At 40.3% G+C, this 20,185-nt stretch overlaps 1 protein-coding gene across 1 annotated transcript; it reads right to left on the reverse strand.

Annotated features, from left to right (window-relative positions):
* Positions 1 to 11,213: 11,213 nt before the first annotated feature.
* On the reverse strand, positions 11,214 to 19,094 carry LOC307073358 (uncharacterized protein). Its single transcript, XM_079733144.1, has 7 exons — positions 18,969 to 19,094; positions 17,318 to 17,364; positions 17,083 to 17,134; positions 13,339 to 14,362; positions 13,051 to 13,206; positions 12,705 to 12,797; positions 11,214 to 11,627 (listed from the first exon to the last, which is right to left on the reverse strand). The coding sequence occupies exons 4-7, from the start codon at positions 14,353 to 14,355 to the stop codon at positions 11,319 to 11,321; spliced, it is 1,575 nt and encodes a 524-aa protein (XP_079589270.1). The 5' UTR covers positions 14,356 to 14,362; positions 17,083 to 17,134; positions 17,318 to 17,364; positions 18,969 to 19,094; the 3' UTR covers positions 11,214 to 11,318.
* Between the last annotated feature and the right edge of the window lie 1,091 nt (positions 19,095 to 20,185).

The raw sequence follows: 20,185 nt of genomic DNA on the forward strand, positions 1-20,185 counted from the left end.
CCCCCAACCTCGCCGTGACCCCCTAGCAGATAACCAGACACCTGGTAATGCTACAAGTGACAGACTGCACTGTAAACCCGAACTTGCTGTTTCAACTTAAAAATTTGAGTGTCCATGCTGCCTTGAAATTGTATGTCGAGACAACTAACGCAATAAGTTAACTTAAATAGATATTGCTATATGACTGAACTCCATCTTCAGTCCATATTACTTGAAACCGGGCCCTATTTTAACGGTCTGTAACGCAAGTGAGAAGCGCCAAGCGCAAGTAGCTTTGTGGGCGGTTCTATGGCGATGTCGCTAGTTTACCGGCGCAAAAATGACTCTTGCGCCAGGCGCAAATCTAAAAAGGGTTGGTCTGAAGTAGCCTTTACCCGTAGGTGTGGTTTGGGCGTAACGTGCAATAAACCAATGAGAGTGCCAGCTCCCATCACCTTTAAGAGCCATGAGCGCATTTTAATCTGACAAGTTGATATTTTGACAGCGCGTCTGCAGTCTCCGATGAGACAGATGCACGTCGAATTTCAAACTTCAAATGGCTCAGTTTATGGCCAAATAATATGGCCTAATTCACACATGTAATAAGGTTTTCTTCCACAACTTCAGAAATACTGAGTCCTCAAATAAATTTCGGCAAAGAAAACTTAACACGCATATGATATGCGGTAACTGTGGTTCTATTTAATGATTCACGCAATACATTATAAACATTGTTTCTTATCAGTATTGTATGCATTATCGTTATCGACTTGTGTTCCTAATATGCATGTGTCCCCCCGTTAATATACATTGCCATGGACTGTATTATGCGTTACGTGTAATATGTGTTTGCGCTACGGTGTTTGCAGATGTATTGATTTAAAAGTACAACTTATTACCGCTGTATCAGCTGTTCCTTCCCAAATAATTTACCAAGAATGTGTGGCTAGGTAGATGAGAGAAGCAAAGTGTATGCGCGAGGTGCGCAAGCAACATTATGCATGCACCCTTAAAATAGCATCTGAACAACGCGCCACTGACTTTAAACCAGGTATTTCGTGGTTTGTGGCGCAAGTGGTTTCTGAAACTGCAAAATAGCACCAGGGAACGTTTTCGCCAGAACACGCCTCCTCCTTTCGCCGAACCGCCCCTTGGGGCGCAAGATCATTCCCTAATTTACCGACGCATGGCGAAGGAGGGAAAAGAACGCTCTGCGCCAGTTGCAAACTTGCAACGACACATGCACCAGTGATTAAGTCAATTGCGCCGGATGCAAGATAGGGCCCATTGACTCCCATGTTAAAAAAACATAATATTTTAAAAGTAGAATATCTTAAAAAGTTTAAAATATTAAAAAAATCTGAAAAGAAGCATACGATTCCAAGCTATTCTGAATATTTAAAAATTTGAATGGAGTCCCTATTTGAAAAATTGAGGAAGGAGATAGGTCCCAAATTTTGTGGAGAATAATAAAGAAAGAAAGAAAGAAAGAATAAAACTTATGAAGAACAATAGTTGAGCGCTGCATGCAGCACTCACATAATGAAATAAATAACATTTTTATTATAGAAGTATTCAAAAAGCATTCTAGCTCAAAATGGGAGTCTACAAGGGGTTTTGGAACTATTGCTCTATGATATGTAACACATGGGCAGGTATGGACTAAACAGAAAAATTAGGTTGATTTAATTGGATTGTGTAAAACAGACTTATATCAACACACGTACGTCATTATCCAGAGTACTCAAAAGGCTGTTCAGCTCCACCAGCCCTCCCCATGCTCTGTACACCTCAAGGAACCACAGCAGATACTTGTCAAGGCCAGCGAAGAGAGAGCCTTTCAGGTCAACAGACGTAAGGCGAGCAAACTCTGCTTCAATCTGGTAGGCAGAAAACAACCAAAGGAACACATGAAACTTTTTTTTTTTTAAATCAATGTATGCTTTAGTCAGTATACCAAATTATTCATGACCGATTAACTATTCTTAAATAAATTATCTAGCAAATCTTAATCAGTTTCAAATCTGATCCTCATAATCTCATCTAAAATAGAAAAATACTTTCACCTGACGTTCAGAGAACAGTGCTGGCCATCTTGCTCTTACGTCGGCCACAGGTGGCTTATCCTCCACAATTTGTTTTTCTCCGTAAAGAAAAGGTGCTGGTCATCATTTCTTTTATTTGCTGCCAATCACTTTTCCTCTTCTTCATTTCGGTGAACATCTCCGTTCTTTCCTCTTCCAGTCAACGTTGCGTTTTTCCCTGGCAAATTTCTGGCAAGAAATTGACTTCAGATTTTCTGGCCCTCTTAAGGTTTCCTTTCCCAGGTGTACCTGGAGAGTGCGAGTTTATCATGAGCTCTGGGCATCCAGCCAATCGTAGCTTCTGTCTGAATTTACCCATTTTAAACTTCAAACTAAATTTCCAACAGTACCAACCACAGACCGACCCTGGTTCCCTCAGACATGGATGTTTTTCGACGAGAGCTTGTGACACCAAATCATATTCCTCAAGTATCGGGTATGGGTTGTGGACATAGATGGCTTCTGCTATTTTATCCAAAATGTCAGATTTTGTGTCTTTGGAGACGTCAAGAAGGGTTCCATCTTTATGGAAGGCTTCATTTCCGTGCCTCAACTTAAGTTCCACATCAAATGAAAAAGTAGGGATGTTAAATGGCTGTGGCAGCTGAAGAGGACGACTGGCAGAGGGGCTGGGGCTTTCCTCAGAGGATATGGTTAGGCTTGGCGTTTCCAAGGTTGAGTCTGTGTGATAGGATTCAAGATTCTTGCTGTAGAATTTCAAAGTCACTTTGTCCTTAGGCAGCTCTGACATGCAACTCAAGTTGCAAAGCTCATTATCGAACTCTGCATCTTGGAACTGCACCACCAAGTCACCTTCCAGTCCAAGCTTGTTTTTTAGCATCAAGTGAAGGCCAATAACAGTCTCTGCCATGTTGTCAATGGTTATCCTCCGGATGTCATCTTGGCTAAGGATGACACGCAGCAACATGGTGAATCCCAACTAATAAAAAAAAGAAGAAAAAATACAAATATTATAGTTACGCCTATGCATATCATACGAGTAACTTCAAATTGAAATCAAATTTTCAATTGCACCTTCACAGTAGAAGAGTGCACTGTAAAGTGTTGGATTTTTGTTCTGACAGATTATAAATTGAATGTCTTATTTAAACCCATTGTAATACTGAAAATAGGTTTTAAATTTTGTCTATTTTGGCAGCAAAACTTAAGGTGGTGTCGAAATCAGTGAATATCTCAATCAGGCCCGTCGCTATGGGCGGGCCATAGGGGGCCGGGCCCGCCCCTCACAATGCTTGGCCCCCCCCCCCATTTTCATTTTGTATTATTATTTATATTATTAACGCTCCGTTCACTTGCATGGGCCCTTCACAACTTCCGGCGGTGAATTATATTTGATAATTCACCGTTGCCAAATATAATTGACCGCTGTAAAGGTAAACAAAGGATTTTTTGCCTCTAATGGCGTCTTTGGTACCACTCCGCAAGTAGTCCGGCAACTTGTCAACCCCAGTGTCTTCGGTTGCTAAGCGAAGTCAACGTCTTTGGCGGACTATTAAATCTGCTGATCTAACTACGTCAATGTAGCCGCTAACAGTTACCGCGCATTTTTGAAAAGTGAAGCTGGATGAGGTTTCGCTAGCTTACTTTCATTTGTAGTTCATCATCATGGATATTCGAAAGTGGTTGAAAAGCCCACCAACAGTCTCCTCTGCCAAATTGGATACAACACCGACGTCTCCTGATGTTGTCGTTGGAGTAGACCCTGGACGACAATCTGAGCCTGAGCCCGTTGCTAGTAGCTCCGTCGTGGAGCCCGATCCTGGGCCTGGCAGGACCTGCAGCGGCCACGGTGCGGAAGCTACCAGCAGCCGGTCAAGTGCAACCGCGACTGGGGCAGTATTTGGGCCAAAACTGCCTGTCGGATCAGTGGGTCTGAGTGACCTTGGCACGGACAAACCCAAACAGGTTGTGTTGAAGAAATATCCAGTCAAAATGTTTGGTGCAAAAAAACGATCATTTTCCTCTAGCTGGTATTTAAACAGGGACTGGCTTGAGTACTCGGTGGAAAAGGACGCCGCATTTTGTTATGCCTGCAGGAAATTCAAATCTGTATCATCGGACACAACCTTCTACATTAAGGGATTTACTGATTGGAAACATGCAATTGAAACAGGCAAGGGCTTAAATAAGCATGCAGCTTCAAAATAACATTTAGCCTGTGAAGCAATGTGAAGAGATTCAGGAAAACGTAGAGAGACAGGGAAAGAGATTTCAACTCTCTTAAATTCAGAGCAACTGGCGCGCAACAGATATTACATGTCAGCCGTAATTAATATGCTGGAGTATTTAGTGGTGAATCAATTGCCGTTACGTGAAGATAGTGTTGGTTTTGCCAGTGTGCTAGATGAAAATAGTTCCGTGAGGCTGTTCTTGTCTCTCTTCGAGTACACAATGCGCAAAGATCCAGAACTGACAAGAATAACAATAACAATCCATCAGAATGCACGCTATACCAGCCCACAGATACAAAACGAGATTATTGAAACGATGAGCAAACTTGTGACAGAGGAGATAGTGCGACAAGTCGGCGATAGCTGGTCAATTAAAGTGGATGGCACACGGGATCCTTTGGGCCAAGAAAATATATCTGTAGTTGTGCGTTTTGTTGACGAATACTATGGTGTGTGTGAACGCCTCTTGGTAATGGCCACATCTGAGAAAGGTGATGCAGAGGCTCTGACTGTTGTCATCATTGATGAGCTCACCAGCGCCGGACTCAGCACAGACAAACTTCTGAGTCAGGTTTATGATGGCGCATCACTCATGTCTGGCAGGCATGGTGGTGTGCAGAAATTGCTCCAAAACAAGCTGGATCGTAACATACCATATATTCATTGCTTTAATCACCAACTTCATCTGGTTGTGATTCATGCCATGTCCAGTGAAGCAGCTGTCGAGGATTTTTTCAGACTATGCAACACGCTGTACAACTTCATCAGGAAGCCAACCGTGGCTGTTCTGTACAAAGGCGAGACCCTGAAACGTCTCTTGGACCAGAGATGGACTGGACACTTGGCAACGGTAAAAGTTGTGGTGAAGAGTTTTCACGACATATCCACATTACTGACTGAGGTGGAAAACACAAGGCCTTGGAGCCGAGGTTCGCATCGAGGCTACGGGGCTGCTTCGTGCCATTACGCTGCAGTTTTCTTTTCATTGCGCACCTTGTTAAGAAACTTGTCACTTTTTGAGCCGCCTAACAGAATACTACAAGCCGAAGATATGGGCTTGTTCACCGCGGTGACACTTGTGAATAACGCTTCTGACTGTGTGAAGACACTGCGCACAGAAAACGAGTTTTCTGCACTGTGGGATCTCTGCGCTCCTCCAGCCACGGCCACCGAGGCTGTGCCGGTGACTGACCCCGGTCCAAGCAAGAGAAGACGCACAATTAACAAGAACCTCAGTGGATTTACAGTTGAAGAAACAGTTGGTCAGCCACAAAGTGACATAGACGAAAAGACTGAGTTCAAGAGAGTATTTTACAGTGTTATTGATGCTGTGCAAGGAGAGATGGATGCGCGTTTTGGAGAGCGCAGTAGCGAGCTCATTGGCGCACTGGCTGCTTTGAACCCAGAGGCCGGGGATAATTTCCTGGACCCATCAAAGATAACCCCTCTCCTGCTATTAGCTGGAACTGATGTGGCTGAATCTGAATATACTGTGGCTCGTGAGTTCCTGGTTAAGAAAATGAATGACACCCCGATTCCCCCTGAAGACGGAAAATGGACAATAGCAAACATCCTTAGCACATTCAACTGCACTCCAGGCTACGCCGACTGTTCCCACAGCCTACACCCTTGCCCTAACTTTAGGAGCTTCCACAGCAATGTGTGAAAACTCATTTTCCATGCTGAAAAACGTCTTCTCAGAGCATCAGCGCAGTATGCTGCACAGACGCAAGGCCCAGCTGATTCAGCTTGCTTTTGAAAAGGACCTGACTCTCAAGTTTACGTCCGATTGGAAGAATACGTTGATGAGGAGGTTCAGCTCGGAGAAACGCCACCTCCTGCTGTACTGACAACGGGGAGGACAGGGAGGGAGGGAGGACAGCGCTGACTCCACTCAAAGTAAGCTACCGTGTGTGTGTATGTGCGTGTGTGTGTGCCTAATGGCAATGCATATCCCTCTGTAAACTGCTTTTACACCTAATATGTTGTATAGTCCAGTGTTTTATGAATATTTATTCATAGCATTGCTTCTATGTAATGTATTGCTTTAAATGATGAGGAACGATGTGATGGTAGGCTATAGGCTACCGGGTCATGTTGCTGTTGGTTATGTTTAACGTGATGATTATGTGCTGCGCGAATAGAGGATAGGATTATTCAAAATATACGCACTGTAGGCTAATAATAATTGTGCCCCCTATGCATTTCATATGCCCCCCTTAAGACTCAGGTCTGGCGACGGGTCTGGTTAGGATTAGGGTTAGGGCCAGCTTCTTCCCAGAGACCCACAATTTTGACAGAGTAATCCCAAGATGCATCCTAGTTGAAGGTCAATTGGACAAGTTTCTATCACTTCAACTAATTTAGATGAATTTCTAGCAACGGCATGTTGCCAATGCGTTTCAATGGAGCATTTGATGGTGCTGTGTGAGCCTTTCTGTATAGTTGATAGTGGTATGCGTCCTTTGAGACCCCCTTTGATATAAGAAAGACCCCAGGTCTATAGCTTACTTGTTAATGTCCTCGTCACCTATTGCATCACTTCCTTTAGGGCTTCGGCCTCCTAATTGATCATTGTAGTGTAATTGAATGTCCTCTTTCATATATATATATTATACCACCACCACTGGGACGTGGCAACAATCCTCCATATCCATATGGGGAGGGGGGAGGTTCTTGTGGACAGTAGGGGTACACTAGACATATATAGGAAGCATACTCAGGAGGAGGAATGACCTTTCACACATATTCAATTAATTGTTTCAAATAACACTGCCTCGTTAAATCAATGAGCTTGGTGTTTAGCTTTCAAGAATAGGTTATAGGCTGTGTCACTATAAAATCTGTCCATGCGCGTCTCTCAGAGTTACCTAACAAACCACCAGACAGCGATTTAAAAAAAAACTATTCAAGTTCATTAAAAAAGTAACTTATTAATTACAAGTCTAAACTGTGGAAAAAAACATATTCCAAGGTGCCATTTGAAGGAAACTTTGGAATATCTGTCTATTTCCTAACCAGCGGACCCTAGGTCACGTGACGTTGACGCAGGCCTATTGAAAAGAAAAGGCCAAAAAAACGTAGGCATGTCACATGTTTAAAGCCGTTATTGTATTTCATAAATTAAATATATATATATATATATACAATTATTTAGTTATAATATTATAAGTAGACCATAGCTTTTATTCAATTATCGTTATACCATTGACCAGCCTGAATGAAATTCAGATTGACGGTATGGAACTATATCCCTATTCTCGCACACCCATCTTGAATTTGATAGACCATTCTCGTTGCTTTGAGGAAGTCTGGTGGTCTCCGTATATAATTAATAAATAAATATCCTATCCAATAGCAAAGATGCGCACAACCGTAGTCGGGTTAATATAGGAGTGAATGGGCTGCTGGAGCACCCGCTCTGAACGTCAATCATCGCCGGGGATGGCATAACATTGTAGTGAATTGAACCCCCTCTCCGTCTGCAGACGACGCCGAAGGGTACTTTTCCCTTCAGCGACCGACGCTAAAGTGCCCTTGCCAACAGTCGGTATACTCGGAGTGAGACTGTGTTGTCAATACACACCCTACACACTCAGGAGGAGGAATGACCTCTCACACATGATAATTTAATGAATTAATTCAAATAACCCTGCCTCGTTAAATGTGTCCGTGCACATCTCTCAGAGTGACATTATAACCTAGGCCTACTATAGCCACCAGACACCAAAAAAAAGAAAAGAGTCACATTGAATACAAAAGAAACTATTAATTACAAGTCTAAGCTGTGGGAAATAGAACGATATGGGGGGCGAGAGCGTGCACTGCGCAGCCCTTTTGAAGTCGAAAAAAATCTCCCGATTGAAATTCATTGGTTCAATATTGAATTAATTAAATATTAAAATATATATTATGTAGGCCTATTTTTTTTTTCAATAAAATGATTTGGTTATAATATAAGTAGACATATAGGCCTAGCTTTTATGCAATTATCGTTGTAACAAGATGATGCTAGAGCGTGCACTGCACAGACCGCCCCCCCTTCTGAGGTCGAAAAAAATCTCCCGATTGAAATGCATTGGTTTAATATTGAATTAATTTAAAATTAAAATATATATTATATATATATATATAAATATACAATTATTTAGTTAGCCTCTAATATTAAGACCATGTAGCTTTTATTCAATTATCGTTATAACAAGATCTGTAGCCTAATTGACCGTTGAAAATCCACTTGACCAATTTGTAAGTGTGGTTCAGGTATACCAGAAAATATTAAAATATTCATAATATATAAACGATGTAAAAAATAAGGTTATGGGCCGAATTCGGTTAAAATTAAGCCTCTGCTGGCCCACAACTAGATCGTCTCTTTTCCTCGTTACACGCTTTCATTTAATTGTATTTAAATGATTATGACCACCTCGAAACACAGTGGAAAAGAGAGAGGGAGCGATAGAGGTGGACACTGATGCATATAGGCCTCTCCTATATAATGAATATATATATATATGTATATTTTGAGAAACGCTCCAATCCAAAATGCATGGGTTTACATTTCGTTCTGTGTAGCACGGAAAAATCTGAGAAAAACTCCCATTCAGAATGCATTGGTTTACATTTCGATCTGCTGAGCAGGGTTATTTTTATTTATTTATTTTCAGTTTTTGAGGAGGTCTACTTAAAAAAACAGAAATATTGACATATATAACTAGAGGGTGCACTGTACTATCTGCGCACACCCCTTCTGAAGCCTCTCTCTCTCTCTCTCTCTCTTACTCTCTCTTGTTTCGTTTTTATGGAGCACGTTAATTGTCTGAGAAGCACGTTCGTTTCAGTTGAGGTCTGCTTAAAAAATCGGAAATATTGACATATATAACTAGAGGGTGTACTGTAGCCTACTGTCTGCACACACTCTCTCTCATTTGAAAAACGCTCCCATTCCAAATGCATTGGTTTACATTTCGTTCTGTGTAGCACGGAAAAGGTCGGACAATCGTGCTCTGGGACACGATTCAATAGATTAACGTTTGTGCACTTGACCACAAAATCGCGTGATACTGGGTTGATATATCACAATAAAATAAAAGTATATTATCTTAATAAAATCTCTGAAAATCACAAAACTGATTATTTGAGTTGGACATCCAACAGTTAATTTTGCCTTATATTTACATCCATTATTTAAGTTTATTTCACAAAAGAAATTAGTATTTGACAAACAAATTATAATTTTAAGATATTTCATATTTCAGTAAATACCAGTCAGAATATTTGAGTATGGAGCAATTATACACTGTAAAAAAAATAAAGTTGAGAAAACGCAAATTATCAAGGCAACTTGATGCAACCACATTTTTGAGTTCTCTCAACTTTTGACTACTATTGTTGACTTGACTAAGATATACAAGTTGACATAAGAGTTATGCCAACTTGGATCCTCTTGTTCACCTAATTGTGATATTTACGTCGGACCAACAATAAAATTCATGCTTCAATTCCATGTATTTTTACCTTCAACAAACTCAGAAACTCTTGTTGAAACTTTGACTACTGTTGTTGACTTAACTAAGATTTCCGAGTTTATATACGAGTTATGCCAACTCGATCTTGTTCACCTAATTATGATATTTACGTCGGACCAACAATAAAATCCATGCCTCAATTCGATGTATTTTTACCTTCAACAAACTCGGAAATTCTTGTTGAAACTTTGACTGTATTTAAGAAATGCTAAATGAATAAATAGCACACATCAAAAGATAGCTGAAAACTTTGTATTTCTCTTTTTCAGAAACATGTTCAACACCACTATGGAACTTGAAACATTGAAGCACATTAAGTCAAGGAACTTGACTTTAAAAAAAACAAAACCAATGAGAATCCAGAGCTTTGTGGACTGGCAACTGACAATCCCACACATTTCTATATCACAGGCAGAGGAGAATGGCATGCTTAAAATTAGTGCACATGCACGCGTGTACATACACTGAAAAAAATAATCCTTTGGATTTACTTGATTTTAATGTGTACATCGGTCCCACATGATAAGAATGTGTAAGACTGACAAATATCCTTATTTCTCTCAATTTATTATTTACTAGTTAGGCCAACACATTCCAGTCATGTTCAGAAATTTAAAATAATCAAGTTGGTTAACTTATTTTTTTTAAGTTAGCAAACACCAATTAATTAAGTAGTATGGAAGTGACTATATCATGTTCAGGATACCTGATTTGTGACAAACTTGATTTGTTAATGCTAATACTATTTAAATGTATTATGTAACTTAAAAGCAATTGTATTATTTGCTTACAACCCAGGTTAGGTCTAAACTTGATTTGTTAATGCTAATACTATTTAAATGTATTATGTAACTTAAAAGCAGTTTTGTGTTGTGTGCAAATAAAAAAAAATGAAACCCGAGTGCATTGAAAAAATTCACTGTATTGTTCCAACAGTAACTTCAGCATAGAAATACAATGCTATAACCATTATAATACCAGTGGATTTAAAACACAAACCACAAACAAAAATACTTCAGTCACTTACAGTAGTAGTACATTTAAAAACATTGTTAACAGTACTAGTGCATCATTAAGAGCAAATATAAAATAACAACACCAATAAAAGTGATTGGTTTTCCATCTCGTGTCAGAAAATGAGAGAACGTGACACTATCTGAGCTCAAGACCACAATAAAGCATCAGACACAACAACTATTGACAGGGTGTCAGTTAACATGCATGTATGTTCAGATGTGCTCCACACTGGACACACCATGTTGAACTGTGTTTGATGTAAACATCAGATTGCAAAACAGTGTCAAACACAAATGTAAATACAGCTCACTTAAAAGATGTTTCTCACAACATTAACAAGTGGAAATGCAATAATCTCTAACTCAACAGACTGGGAAACCCTGTAACCCAGAAAATCAAATGTATGCCACAAACTGAATTAGAAAAGAAATAACCATGACAGTTAACCTTAAAGAAGATTTGCAAAAAAAGGTAATGTCACAGAGAAATAAGCAAAGGTGCAGTCAAGTTTGAACAGTTCACTGAGAGAGCCTGTTTTTCAACGCTAGTGCTTTGTTTGAAAGCTTGCTTCCATCTAGCTCCATCCAAATCTTTTGGATGACCTCAAAGGTGTAGCGGAGCTCAGCAGGGTAGTTTAGGTTGAGGACATACATAAGCCCAAACAGCATTGCAACAGCTAATGCTAGATTATCAAGGTCTTGTAAGACCTTGATGCCTTCAACAACAATGCCAATGTCCTCTACTTCCTCACTTGAGGCATGTTGTTTGACAACATAGATGCCAAGGGTGGTGTCTTCAATTGCCTCAGTGATGGTGTTGTCCAGGCTCTGTACAAAACAGACAAAAAGGTAAGTTAAACAAAGATAGACAAATCAAAACTATTCACCAAGCTCTTTCAAGAAAATTACAAACATAAAACAGTGACACTATAGATCTAGGTAATGCAGTCTGAGCCATTTTGTTGCACAGATCCATGGCTGTGTATAATCATGGCATTCTCATTCAGCATGTACAGATGAGACTGCTGGCGGTCCATGAGGTATTTGCTGAATTTGACAAAAAGTTGTTTATTCTACCTTTAAAGGTACATTGTGTTCTCCTGTTATCTATTCACGGAAATCGATTATTTCGTTTAAAAGTACATTTTTCATTCATCAATAATTACCCAGACAACAAACTTAAGTGTTCTGGTAAACTCTGAATGAGCCGTTCATATCATTCATATCTACATGGAGCGGGTAACTCGGTGCTGCTGCCATGTGGTGTCGCCATGTTTTTACGTTCAGTGGCAGCGTGACGGTAGGAAACCACGGAAACTCAGCGGAGACACCGGAGCTGTCGGCTCAGGTCAAGGTGGCGTCTGTGAAAAGTCACTGCAGTGCTGTGTGGACTGCACATGAATGCTGCATTCAGGTGCAGTCAGGCAGACGGCCGTCGGTAACAAACCAGATGTCATCTTAGTCACAGAAGTCCAGAGAAAGCCGGTAAAACGTGGGTCAGGTCAACAGTACGACATCGCCATGACAACATATTGTCACGTGTATTGTTTTGCCTCGTGCTGACGGACCACTTGTTTACGCCGTTACCTGCAGCGGCTGTTGTCCGTCTGCCATCTAACCGATTTCACGTGAATGCAGCATGAAAAATACGACTGAGTTGCTTGTGATCTACAACCGCACCACTAAATGGGAGTAATTCTTAAACAATATACCTTTAAGTTAATTTAGCATCAACCCAGAAACAATGTATAGATATTTTTTTTGTATGAAACAGCAAACCATTGATGATGAAAATTATAATGATTATTCTTTTAATTGATGAATAATTTCAGCACCAGTGACAACACAAGAATGAGAATAAGAGAAGAGTGGAAAAAGAGCGTAAGCACTGAATAATATACATACCACATATTCCTGTATTAGGTTATCTGGATCTTCCCCCATGTAGACACAGACTCCTTTGATGATGTACTCTCGTCCAGCATCTACATCATCACACTGAAAGGACATTATCTAGATTAGTGGCTTAATTCAGCTCATATGCCTTACCTTAACGTGGACTGTCCCAAGGGTGCACAGTATTTTCCTCAAGTTTCCTATGATTGTGCAAGCCTTTCCATGCACTCCATGGTGGAGGAAGATTGTAGGGAATTAGAAAAGAGGTAGAATATAGAAATAGACAACCAAAAAAAAGGAAGCACTAATTCTTTAAAAAACATTTCTAGGATTGTAGGAGGCCTGCATCACTTACATTAGCAATTTGTGCAGTGACTCTTTTGAGCTTTTCCCCTAGCTGTCCTCCTCTCTTTTGGAAAAGCCTTGTCAGATTGTCAGAGTGGAGGTCCAGCTGAGACAGGAACTTAGACTGTAGTGGCACGGTGGTTATTCTCTTGAATTCAGCGTTTATCTGAAAAAGCACAGAGGACTCAGGGAAAATGCCACCATCATACAAAAGCAGAGCAGGACAGTCAAGGAGGGAGATGAAGTACAGACACATGATTTGCTATATAAAAAAAAAACAGCATGAGATCAACCTTACCTCACTGACTTCAAACAAAGCAGGCCATCTCGCCATAAAATCATCCACCATCGGTGCGTCACGAACAATCTCATGTCTTCTAGATGCAAAGGTCTTTTCCATCTTGAGCTTCACAGCCTCTCGATTGTTCCTCTTCTTTACATCCAGGAGTAAAGCTTTCCGCATGGCTTCTAGACTCTCCTCAGTTTCTGCTGATGGGTATGTCGGGCAAAAATTTACTTCTGCTCTCTTTGCCTTTTTGATGCCAAAGGCTGCGCTGCGCTTTCCAACAGGTTTGTGATTTAAAGAGTTCACCGTCACTTCAGGGCATCCCAGTTTTCTCAGTTGTGTGCGGTAGTTGGATAGTTTATATTTCAAACTGATCTTCCATCCACCATGGCCAGTATCGGACCCCTTCTCAGTTAGACATGGATGTTTCTTGATGAGACTCTGGGCTACTTCTTCCATCTCCTTATCACTAACATATACTTTATACTGCACAATTTCCTGGACTAATCCATCAAGGATGGCTGACTTCAATTTGGGATTTGGAGTGAGGACAGTGCCATTTTGAATGTAAACTACACCTGCCTGCTGAAGTTGTAATTCTGCATCATAGGGTAACTTCGGTACATGAAACACAGCTGGCCAGGAGGACCGTGAGCTTGTGGACTCATTTGATGACAGTATATCTGTATCCACAAGTTCTCCTGACAGTGATGAGTCATTTGCTGAGGAGCAAGGACTTGATGCTTGAAGGTGTAGGACTGGAGAGCTCTCAAGTTGCATTGTGGGCGTTGACAAATCCATTACTCTTAGAGTCCCTCTGTCCTGCACCTCTGAAACAGAAGTTAGGTTCATGAACTCGTTCCCAAACAATGAGTCCATAAACTGAAGTCTGATGTTTCCCTCAAGGTTACACTGTTTTTTCACTTCAGTCATAAGGTCTCCAAGAGATTCAGGGAGTCCATGTGCAAGACTCAGCCTCTGACAGCTGCCATCAGTCAGCAAGATCTTCACGATTACAGGCATGGCCATCTTTATTCTGCAGAAACACAAAGAATATTAATCAGACATCATGTCAAATCCAGTATACAATATAGTAGTATGGCACGCACACACACCTTTTATTTCAATGTCTTTTCAAAGTCACCATCCGAACTAATCCAATCTTGTAATCAACAAGTGGATAGGCATCAAGGAGTTCACTGGCTGCCACAAGTGTGAATGTTTTTGTTGATAGTGTACTGAGTTCAAAGGCTCTGTAATGCTCTTGGTACCAGCCACAGAGCTCACTGACAATGTAAAATACACTGTTGTGTAAAATGCAGATTTGTTCAATTTCACAGAAATCTGGCAGTCCACCTATTGCTCTGTGGGCCAGTATCATCCCCTTCCTATACGTTATGCCCTTGGTGGTCACACACTTTGCAAGTTGGACCTCAGGTGTGTCTGGGAACTTTTGCCTGATGACTTGCGCTATCTCCTCTCTGAGAAGGTCTACTGGTAGAGTTGAGACAGCTGAAACCTCTAGGTCTGATTTGTTAAGACATTGAGAGCTCAGGTGGTAAGCGATCATCAGTTGATGCTTTGAGGCTAAGGAAAGTGGCACATTTTTGAAACAGCTTGTATGCCTGATGATCCGTTTGAAAAAGCTGTGCTTAGCCTCAAAACGCATCGTCCATTGTCCTACAACTGGAACAAACAGCCTAATTATTTGGGGGTAATGCTCCAAATAATGGTGTTTTGGGATGAGCTTAATGTCTGGGAAAAGTGTTTGGTACCGCTGTCTGTGCTCCAGGATTTTGCTTTCCAAAAAAGCTATTGAGTCATCACTGTGGACGGGGGCAACAACAAGCTCAGTGATGTCCTTCAGATCCATGAGGATGAGCCATGCAGGCTCATCCTCAGGTACACGTGAGCCCACCAAAAAAGGCAAGAACCTCAGCAGACTTCAATTTTCATGTGCGTTTCCGCCAACTGTTTTTCTTCTGGAGAAAGTCTGAGACACAACATGGGGTTTGTTTGTCCTGTCAGCCCATTTGTATGGAAACTTCAATATGGCAGTGTTCAGCTCTGCTAATGTAAAGTACTTTTTTGAGATTAGCACTGTCAGGCAACGAGCAAGCTCCACTGGGATTATACCCTCAAACACATCGTGGGCAAGATCAGGAGGATAACCAAAGATGACGTTAAAATGAGACAGATTTTGTGTGAAGACACATTCCCTTTTCACTCCGAAACAACTTGTACTTGTACTATCTTTGACTTGTCTGAGATGGGTCTGATGGAGCTCCTTGGTTCTCAGACTAAAAGCACCAGATGCAACTGAATGTACTTGAATATCACTGCTGGTTCCTGTGCAAAATCTGCAATAATATTCCCCTGAAAAACTCTGCAAAAATCCTGCAACACTGTGAGCTCCCAGGTTATCAGCGACTACGCTGAATACTGTACCTTTAAGTGACTCAACTAACAGTGGGGCATAAACGCCGAGCTCCTCAAGAGTTTTTAGATCCTGCAGAAGAGGTTGAAAGATTTTATCGTAACCATAGGTGTTCACATCATCGGTTTTGCATAATACTGACAAGTAGATAGACGACAAAGCAGAATGAGACCCCGGAGGCAAGTTAGCCAATACCCAATAAACAGCGCAAAGCTTATGTTTCTTTCGTGAGGTGCCAAGTGGGTTACACGTTTCAAAGTCATCAACATAAAAATTTAGGATGATCCTTGGCTTTTCTCCAGCAAAGAAACAATTTTCCTTAAATAGAGAGCCGTCCCTTGCGGACCTGTACCGATGTGTCACACCTGAATATGTGCCTTCTTGTCTTTGATGACTCTCAACAACTTGTGTAATTATATCCCCTCTACTTAACAGCTGCTGTAAGGACTTCAATATTGGAACATATTGGAAACTGCGTTTGTTTTTGGCATCAAGAATATATTCAACTGGCTCTATAACCCCAAAGTTATCCTTGTAATACTGCTTTTGCAGATAGGATGTACTTAGAGAGCCACCTTTTTGTATAGACCTTTGCACTGGATTACCAGAACAAATTGCATCAACAGTTTCTCTAATTATAAGTTCATCAACAGAGAGGTTTTTCTGATGAAAGATGTCACGCACCGTGTCACAAGATAATGGCACAGGGGCAGAACAGATCAAATGATCGAGTTCCCCAAGAAATTCATCTACAGCTGAAGTCGGCACATGGACCAAATGCTCTAACTTTAGCAAAGCAGCTGCAAATCTATGCTCAATGACCTTCTGCAAGTCTTCAGTATGAGTGTTTGAAGGAATGGCAGTATCTGACTGCTCAACATCAACACATTCCTCACTATTTGTTTCCAATTCATCCACAGATGAGATCCCTGTAGTTATAACTACTTCTGGTTTAAAATCAACCAATGTGTGATTGGAGTGTTTTCGGTTTTTGTGTGATTTAAAAGTACAATAAATGTTTGTCTTAAAGTCACAGCCTAAAAACATACAAATGACAGTCTCGTTTCGTTTGAGATGTGCATTTATATGAGAAAAATAATCCTTCTCTGATGTTAAATCATTACAACTACAAATGTGACAACTGAATATAGCCTCTTTTTTGTGAGGAGCACCTGTAGAGTGGATTTTACTTTGGTGGACAATAAGGGCATTCCACGTCTTAAATGTGCATGGACAGTGCTGGTGTGTACATGGATAACGAGAACTACGTCCAAAATGTGAATGCTTTAACTTGTAGTGATGTAAAAGCTTGGACCTACTTGATACGGTTTCTGTACACCCCTTACAACTCCACATTCCCTGGACCTAATCCTGCAACATACATCAAGATCATCAAGTCAAGTCAGAAAAAAAAGGCTCACTACCAAAATTCAAAACAAGATAGAAAAATGTCCAAATAAATTCATAGGTCTTTAAACACAACACATCTTCATTTACCTGTACAGGTAAATGAAGATGCAAATTTAGGGCTTAAATTCATGTGCGAGTACCTACCATTACAGAGCCTTTTGATTGTATGATATGCAAATAGGACAGTGAACCTGTGAAAGAAAATATTTAGCATCAGTCAAAACACACACACAATTAAATCAATCAAAACAATTACAAATTAGTAGTACAACAAAATCACTAAGCAAATGTGCTAGATGCAGACATTATTTTTAATTACACTTTCTGGAAACATTAAATAGCAAGATTAAAAAAACAAGATTTCTAGGAGAGAGAATATTACTGCAGTGTTTTTAATGACAGGATTGTTTATTGCACATACATATTTATGGCTCTATTTCATTTATTTCAGACGTGCGTTTTAGGGCTGCACGATATGGGCAAAATATGATATCCCGATATTTTTTGGCTGAATGGCGATATACGATATAGAGTGGGTTCTAACCCACTTCTATAGAGTGGGTTAGATGGCTTTGTCGCATTGTCCTGCGTACTACGGTGAGGGTTTCAGTGCGCCATAACTTTAATACCCCGCCCCCTCCCTTCTCCGTTCCATTTGGGAACATGTTTGGTTTAACTTCGCTCGTTTCGTTTATTAAAATTAATTAAGGGCGCCACCAGAGGGCGCCCCCCACACATTTGCCGCTCTAGGCGACGCCTAGGTGGCGTATGCCGAGCCCCGGCCCTGGTTTCGGGGCAGAAGAAGCTGTCGCGGCCGGTGATGCAGCAGCACAGCCACGGAGTTTTAGCATTCCTCATACTGCACTTTGTGCCGCTGCTGTAAATCGTGGAACAGATTTGCCGTGTTTCCACTTTTAGCCGCAACGGTTTTGCTACACTCTCTACAGATTACCTGCAGCTCATCTGTTTTTTTTAAACCCGAACCATTTCCATATTATGGGAGCCGTTGTTTCTCCTCTTTGAAACAATTTCATCTCACGCCGCCATCTCGTTTTCTTTACCAGTATCCTCCATGCTTGATGTGTTTGTGAGGGTTCGGCGGGGGCGGGAATGAAGCGTCTTTGCACAGGGCATGTTCGGAAAGACGGAGTGGGAGGGGGAGGGGTCGCGCTCGCGCAGTCTCCAAGGCAAACGCAGACACTTGAGGCGGAAACGGACCATTTTAACGCATATATCGATATAAACGATATTGTCAAATCTTGTATCCCCTTGGAAATGCTGATATATCCTGCAGCCCTATGACAAATGAACATTAGAACATGAAACATGAGCTCTGAAGGAGAGGGAATTGTGAACTGACACGTTGAGCTCGATTTTTAATGTAGGCCTATGTTATTGTGTCTGGAGCAACACACATTCACAGCCACAACAGCATTTAACCGCGTACACACGCACGCACGCGCGCGCACACACGCTCGCACACATATAAGTTCATTATAACTTAAATATTTCGTAGTTATTTCGTAGCAATAGTCACAGTCTGGAGTAGAAATCTAGTCTAGTAGAGAAAAACACAGTGACGATTAACGTTACCGTCTACAGTCCTACCTTAACGTTAAATTAACTACCGTGTGTGAGCTTAACATGTAGGCTAATGCAAAGAGGCTAAAAATACACAGAGTTAACAGGCTCTTTTAGTGCTAATTGTTATATCACCATACTGTTTGAAAACAGCACTCAAGTGGACTGTCGCCCAAGTAAGCTTACAGGAACTATATACATTTGAAGAACTTACTTTTAAAGATATTGGGCCTTGACCTCTTGCAGCATGTAGACTTTCCGTTAAATGTTGTTCGCGCTCTTTCCTTCGGAGGGCTCTTCTTTTTTTGACACAACTACCGGTACTAAGCGCCCCACATCATGAATGAAGCGCCCCCTACTGTTCTGGAGGGATTAATGACACCTTAATTTCCAGCAGAGACCAAACTCGATTACAATGAGTTCGTTTTTTTAATTTGATTAAATTCATCCAACTTGTAAGAAACTAGTTAGTTCAACAACCTCTATAAACAACTTGGGTCTACTTGATTAAATCATGTTCACAAACAGAATCTAAATAAATTGTGTTACTTTTACTAACTACACTTTCGTAAATTCAAAGACCCAATATTTCCCTTTTTTCAGTGTACACAGAGGTGTTTCTAAAGCACTCACAAACTTGAACAGTTGACAGTGGATATGCACCTCTTGCAAACTGGCGCCTGAAACAATTTTGTGAATCTCACTTAAATGTAAATATATATATATATATTTTAAGAATCGTTAATCTCAATTTCAGAGGCAGAAGGGATTTGAGCACAGAGCCAAGCTCGAAAACGATAGTCTGTATGAGCACCAACTACAATACACTAGAACTGGCAGAAAACATACACTCACAGAAATATTTAACCCTAACTTTTAAGATTTATGTAATTTAATTAATAACAAAGTTCCATTTGATTTTTTAAATATTTTGAACATAAACCTATCTAATAAACTTTAAATGATCCATATGCATCAGTGTAATAAAGCCTATTCATTTGAAATGCATATTCCTCAGGTTTATGTATTTAGTATTAATATAATTTATTGAATTTAAATGCATATTATTCAGGTTATACATTTAGAATACATTAAGTATATTTGTTTGAATTACATAGTAATTAGGTTACCTATTCAAGATGAATAAAGTGTATGTGTTTAAGATACATAACAATTAAGCTTAAATTCAATCAAAATGCATTCGATTTATGTATTTTTATGATTAATATCCATTAATATTTTTACATAACAATTAAGCTTAAATTTAATCATAATGCATTATTTTTATGATTCATATTCAATGCATTTTTTCTATTAGGTTACCTATTCAAGATGATTGTGTATTTGTTTGAAATTCAACAATATATCAATGATGCATACAATCAGACCACCTTGTTGATTCAACTAATTTATTAACGCTTCTCTTCACAC

The sequence above is a fragment of the Pollachius pollachius genome (genome assembly GCF_949987615.1).
Source record: "Pollachius pollachius genome assembly, chromosome: 3".
In the NCBI taxonomy this organism is placed as follows: Eukaryota; Metazoa; Chordata; class Actinopteri; order Gadiformes; family Gadidae; genus Pollachius; species Pollachius pollachius.

Coding starts and splice junctions, on each gene's coding strand:
- LOC307073358 (XM_079733144.1), bottom strand. CDS start 14,355: ATGGCCATGCCTGTAATCGTGAAGATCTTGCTGACTGATGGCAGCTGT. Junction 13,207..13,338: donor CTTTGTTTGAAGTCAGTGAG/GTAAGGTTGATC, acceptor GTGCTTTTTCAG/ATAAACGCTGAATTCAAGAG. Junction 12,798..13,050: donor TCACTGCACAAATTGCTAAT/GTAAGTGATGCA, acceptor ATGTCCTTTCAG/TGTGATGATGTAGATGCTGG.